The 6,661-nt window shown below is 45.0% G+C and overlaps 1 protein-coding gene across 2 annotated transcripts in view; it reads left to right on the top strand.

Moving 5' to 3' along the window:
* Nucleotides 1-5,707: 5,707 nt before the first annotated feature.
* Nucleotides 5,708-6,661, top strand: part of NT5C2 (5'-nucleotidase, cytosolic II) — a 106,488-nt gene continuing 105,534 nt past the window's right edge. The window contains exon 1 of one of the 2 annotated variants that reach the window (XM_073685331.1): nt 5,708-5,844. Coding sequence is in view for 1 of the 2 variants with exons in the window: in XM_073685330.1 (XP_073541431.1) it covers nt 5,986-5,988 (3 nt within the window). In the remaining variant the exon portion in view is untranslated. The other variant, XM_073685330.1, reaches the window with a different exon arrangement.

Here is a 6,661-nt window from a genome sequence, read left to right as displayed (position 1 = left end):
GCCACAAATGAGGAATGAGAAGAGGCTGTCCGAGTAGTGGACAACCCATTTAAGACTGGTGTACATAGCGCCAGTCGAATCAGGCCCAATGGCTATTACAGTATATAAAGTAGAACAGGAATAGGAAATTAGATGGCTTCTTTCTCACTTTATATTCCTTGTGGTTACTTTGCCATCTTGGGTACTGTTATTGTAACAAACAAGCCAATCAGCAAATAAGCCTAATCTGTGTCTAAAGTTATACTAACATCTGTGTTGGAGGCTCCGTCACAGATATTGTCAAATTTACTGGAAAAACGTTAGCTATTTTTTATGGTATAGTGACAAAACCCTTAGTCAAAATTTTTGGTCAGCATTTCATCATCGTTTATAAGCTTTAAAAAAAAAAAAAAAAAAAAAAAAAGAGCAGCTCCAAAACACAAAACAGGTGCAAATATTTCCATAATAGTTTTTCTTCTAGATTTCACTCGTTTTGCCTTACAAATACTAATGAAACAAAGGACAAGAAAATGTGATGTGTGGATAAGGTCTGACAATGAGATGAGCCTCACTCTCTCATGTGGCGGCGGTGCTCATAGATCTCTCAGATGGTATTATCACTAACATTACTATCAGAGCCGCACAGAGATCACAACGTACAGCATAGCACATTGGGTGGGGATGATACATTTTTACATTGATCAAAGCATATTTCAGACATGGGCAGACATGTGGTGTTTTTTTGAGGTAAGAGAGGAACAGGATGAGAAACAGGATAGTCGGGATCCCTTGTTGGCATTTTATGGCTATGTTTTGTACTGAGAGGTGATAGGACTTCCATAGAGGTGCCTGAGCCACCTGCTGTACCTCTGTAGACCTCCAAATGTTATAATAAGGAATACAGAGTTTGTTTGTTTTTGCTATTACATTTCATGCTGTTTTTGGTGAGTGCTTGTCCATAACACTCTTATGTAGGAGGTACCATTCCTAACACTCCTTATCTGCAAATTACCTTCACCAACTAAAAATTGTAGAAAAAAAACACAACTTCCAATACGACTCCTGTACACTAATTTTATGAATTTTTGTGGTTATGTTATGGTTCTTAAAGGGGTTGTCCATTTCAGCAGTTAAGAAGGGGTAGTCCAGAAGTAAAAAACTCCTTCTGTCAATCAGTGGTGTGGGCAGGGTAATACGGAGCTCATCAGTGAGAAGACTAGCAGAGGTGCTGCAGATAAAACAGTCATATATCAAAACCACAGCAAGAAGACTTATAAGTGACACATCGCCGGAATCAGGGTCTCTGTCCCTATTTTATGCTGTTCTCTGGTTCGGAAGGCTAAACCTGGTGTCATAAATCTTACATCCTATATTTCAAAAAAGTATTATAATCTAGCACAAAATTGACATATCTATGAGCCTAGAAGCAGAATACTGAACAGGGAGAACCAGTGAAGAAATTCTTCTGACAAAACTGGTTAGTTAGGCTATGTTCACACATTGCGTTTTTTTCAGCATTTTTTTTTCTGCAGCAAAACCTGATCTCTTGGCGAGAGGTTTGTTCAGGATTTTTCTTGCTTTTTTGCTTGTTTTTTTATGTGTTTTTTTCACTGTACTTTTGTCTCTTTTATGCATGTACATAAAGTTCAGTGAAAAAAAAAAAAATCTCATTCTGGTTTTGGCACAAAAATCGCTGAAAAACCTGAAACCTCCATTTTTTTTCACCACCCATTACTTTCAATGGGTGAAAAAACACTGAAAGAAGTGACATGCTCTATTGTGCCAAAAACAAACATGCAAAGCACAAAATACTGATCAAATAAAAACCAAGGTGTGTGCATGAGATTTCTGGAATCTCATAGACTTTGCTCGTACTGTAAAACGCAGCTGAAAATTTGCATAAGAAAATGAATTAAAAAAAGCGCTGAAAAAAATGCAATGTGTGAACGTAGCCTAGGAAACACTGGCGCCACTAGAGCGATTGGGAAAATTCGAAATCTGCAAAAAAGATGCCATAGCACATAGTCTTAAAGGGTTTGTCCAGTCCAAATCGATAAGTCTGCAGTCACTCTGTGTGACTGCAGACTTATGAATCCCCCCAGCGCAGGCTCTGTGCGCTGCGGGGATTCGCTGCTTTCTGACCCCAGGCTGGAAGGTATGTATGAGTTATACATACTCAGGGCCAGTTGGTGTACACTTTACGGAGCGAGGCCACGCCCATCGAGTGACGTGGCTAGCAGTGGGCGTAGCTGATTAGAGGGCGCGGCCTCACTCCATACAAATATATGGAAGCGAGGCCGAGCCCACTGGCCGGGAGTATGTATAACTCCACTGGCGGACACAAACAGAAAAGGTCCCTTGTGCAAAAACAATATATGGGCCCTTTGCAGCCCAAGAGCTCTTGAAAATGCAAAATTACACCTACTTTGGAGGAAGAAATGGGCCCCCTTACCTCTCAGGCCCCTGTGCAGCCGCACAGGTTGCACCAATGATATGTCCGCCCCTGTATAACTCATATATACCTTCCAGTCTGGGGTCAGAAACTGCGGGGATTTATAAGTCTACAGTCACACAGACTGACTGCTGACTTATCGATTTGGACTGGACAACCCTTTAATGAATTGGGGTATTAGTTTTTTTTCTGTGATTTTGAAGCGGAAAATTTCCAAAATTCCTTCTCACAAACTCAAGTTTCTGCTTAGTTTCCGGTACAAAAACTCAGCAAAAACACCCAAAAGCACCAAAGGGTATGTACATGCGATGACTTTTTCAGATGGATTCTGCCTGGAACATGCCCGAAACAGCGGCAAAAAAACGATACAAAGAATGATCATATGCACAGCGAGTTGTTTTTACATTGCTGTGTATGTTCCATCGGTTGTCACTTTTTGTTAACCACTTCAGGCTTCAAAAGCTGTGAAGCAGCTAACAGAAATGACCGGTCCGTTCTTCTGGACCTGCCGAGATTTTCCTAGGCCGGATGTGTTTTAAGAAAAAGCCGGCGATCTGTTTCCTATAGAGGCTTCTTTTTTATGATTTAAGCTATGAGTGGCTTCTTGGGGAAGCCGCCTGAAGTGTGACCATGCTAATTCTTTAGCCGATTCAAGGTTTTCAAACCCTGAAGTGGTTAAAAGAACAAAAAACTTAAAGGGTTTATCCAGGACTTAAACACTGCTCAAAAAAATAAAGGGAACGCTTAAACAACAGAATATAACTCCAAACTTCTGTGAAATCAAACTATCCACTTAGGAAGCTACACTGATAGACAATCAGTTTCACATGCTATTGTGCAAATGGAATAGACAATAGATGGAAATTATTGGCAATTATCAAGACACACTCAATAAAGGAGTGGTTCTGCAGGTGGGGACCACAGACCACATCTCAGTACCAATGCTTTCTGGCTGATGCTTTGGTTACTTTTGAATGTTAGTTGTGCTTTCACACTCGTGGTAGCATGAGACGGACTCTACAGCCCACAGAAGTTGCTCAGGTAGTGCAGCTCATCCAGGATGGCACATCAATGCAAGCTGTGGCAAGAAGGTTTGCTGTGTCTGTCAGCATAGTGTCCAGAGGCTGGAGGCGCTACCAGGAGACAGGCCAGTACACTAGTAGACGTGGAGGGGGCCATAGGAGAGCAACAACCCAGCAGCAGGACCGCTACCTCCGCCTTTGTGCAAGGAGGAACAGGAGGAGCACTGCCAGAGCCCTGCAAAATGGCCTCCAGCTGGCCACAAATGTGCTTGTGTCTGCACAAACGGTTAGAAACCGACTCCATGAGGGTGGTATGAGGGCCCGACGTTCACAGATGGGGGTTATGCTCACAGCCCAACACCGTGCAGGACGCTTGGCATTTGCCACAGAACACCAGGATGGGCAAAGTCGCCACTGGCGCCCTGTGCTCTTCACAGATGAAAGCAGGTTCACACTGAGCACATGTGACAGACGTGACAGAGTCTGGAGACGCCGTGGAGAGCGATCTGCTGCCTGCAACATCCTTCAGCATGACCGGTTTGGCAGTGGGTTAGTAATGGTGTGGGGTGGAATTTCTTTGGAGGGCCACACAGCCCTCCATGTGCTTGCCAGAGGTAGCCTGACTGCCATTAGGTACCGAGATGAGATCCTCAGACCCCTTGTGAGACCATATGCTGGTGCGGTTGGCCCTGGGTTCCTCCTAATGCAGGACAATGCCAGACCTCATGTGGCTGGAGTGTGTCAGCAGTTCCTGCAAGATGAAGGCATTGAAGCTATGGACTGGCCCGCCCGTTCCCCAGACCTGAATCCGACTGAGCACATCAGGGACATCATGTCTCGCTCCATCCACCAACGTCACGTTGCACCACAGACTGTCCAGGAGTTGGCGGATGCTTTAGTCCAGGTCCTGGAGGAGATCACACAGGAGACCATCCGCAACCTCATCAGGAGCATGCCCAGGCGTTGTAGGGAGGTCATACAGGCACGTGCAGGCCACACACAATACTCATTTTGACTTGTTTTAAGGACATTACATCAAAGTTGGATCAACCTGTAGGGTTTTTTTCCACTTTAATTTTGGGGGTGACTCCTAATCCAGGCCTCCATCGGTTAATACATTTGATTTCCATTGATGATTTTTGTGTGATTTTGTTGTCAGCACATTCAACTTTGTACAGAACAAAGTATTCAATGAGAATATTTCATTCATTCAGATCTAGGATGTGTTAATTGAGTGATCCCTTTATTTTTTGAGCAGTGTATATAACTGCACTTACTGGCAGATATTTCTACCTGTTCTGCCCTGGGAGGATCTGTCCTGGCTCAGGGCAGTCACGGACCGCTCCTGCCAGTGATTCTGCGGCTTCTTGTGACATCATGTTGACAGAGCCGCTCCTTCTCTTCCACTCTGCTCTGTCGAGGAGATGTGACTGCTAACGTGATGATTGTATATGCTGGTTGATTGACAGCTGCCTCCCTGCTTTGTTAGGCTGAGCCGGCTGTCAATCAACATGACGTCGGCAGTCAAGCCCCGCCGACAGAGCAGAGTGGAAGAGAAGGAGCTGCTGTCGATGTCACAGGAAGCAGGAGAATCACCGGCAGGAGTGGTCAATAATCGCTGAGCCGGGTGAGAACGTCGCTGGGCAGCACACGCCTCAGATCAGCCCTTTGACACATGCACAGCAATGTCGTCTTATTGGGGCGGTTTTGAGGTGCATTTCAGGAAGACTCCGCCTGAAAGAGTCTATAGAGGTGTTGGCGCTTTTTCAGGGGTGACCTGCACTGACTTTCCCACCAGGTGGGTTTCATAACCTCTTCAGGCATAAAAAAAATTAAAAACACTGAAAATATCAACAGCAAAGTTGATTTCCAATTGACAAAGACAAGAGTTTTTTTAAGCAGATTTTGAGGAGGATTTTTCAGCAAATCTGCACCAAAAATCTCAAAACCTCGGTGTGAAGCAGCAGCCTCAGTCTGCGCTGATTGTGCACTTTTCCATGACTGTCAGGTCATTTACCCTGTTCGCCCATCCTGTGCCCGGGATGTTAGTGTCACTGTTATATTCTGAGGAATGCTACGGCTTATGGCTGCGTTATGTCACTGACGTCTGCTGCTGCTTCCTTGCACTGCAGTGTGGCGTCTCTAGAGCAGCAGCTGGACACTGTTCACATTAGTTTCTTGTCTTTCTCACTTTTGCTTTCCCCGCAGGAGGGAGGGAAGGAGGGGCGGCTCCGGGGTTCGCGCCACTGACGTCTCGCAGTGACGTTCCTATAGAAGGTAGCGGCTCGCTGCGAGCTGGAACTTTGTCTACGGTCCCTAAGTACAGGGTGCAACGCATGCGCATTGTGTTACTGGTAGCTGTTCGCTGCCTCTTGACAGGAAAGGAAGGAGGTGAGTGACGGTACCGAGAGCCGGGCTGTGCGGGCACCGGGGAGGAGGCTGTGCTGGGAAAGGACCGGGATTCAGACTGTCTAGAGCAGTAGTTAGTGGCGGTGACGTGTCCGTGTAAAGTCCGGAGCATCAGACATCTGGATGGTATACAGCTGCACACAACGTAGAGGGGATGGAGGACTGCACACAGCAGTACACAGGATATAGCACCAGAGTATATAGCACCAGTGTATGCAGAGGAGGATGCATATATATATATAACACCAGTGTATACAGAGGAGGGCGCCTGTATATATAACACCAGTGTATACAGAGGAGGGTGCCTGTGTATATATAACACCAGTGTATACAGAGGAGGGCGCCTGTATATATAACACCAGTGTATACAGAGGAGGGTGCCTGTGTATATATAACACCAGTGTATACAGAGGAGGGCGCCTGTATATATAACACCAGTGTATACAGAGGAGGACGCCTGTATATATATACATGTATACAGAGGAGGGTGCCTGTGTATATATAACACCAGTGTATACAGAGGAGGGCGCCTGTATATATATATATACACCAGTGTATACAGAGGAGGGTGCCTGTATATATATATATATATATATATATATATATATACACCAGTGTATACAGAGGAGGGTGCCTGTATATATATACACCAGAGTATACAGAGGAGGACGCCTGTGTATATATAACACCAGAGTATACAGAGGAGGGCGCCTGTATATATAACACCAGAGTATACAGAGGAGGGCGCCTGTATATATATATATATATATATATATATATATATATACACCAGTGTATA

This window comes from Phyllobates terribilis, unplaced genomic scaffold, assembly GCF_046119375.1.
Source record: "Phyllobates terribilis strain yellow unplaced genomic scaffold, ASM4611937v1 Scaffold_5__5_contigs__length_657084704, whole genome shotgun sequence".
In the NCBI taxonomy this organism is placed as follows: domain Eukaryota; kingdom Metazoa; phylum Chordata; class Amphibia; order Anura; family Dendrobatidae; genus Phyllobates; species Phyllobates terribilis.
The sequence above is the reverse complement of the archived record's forward strand: the minus strand, read 5'-3'. Positions and strand labels throughout refer to the sequence as shown.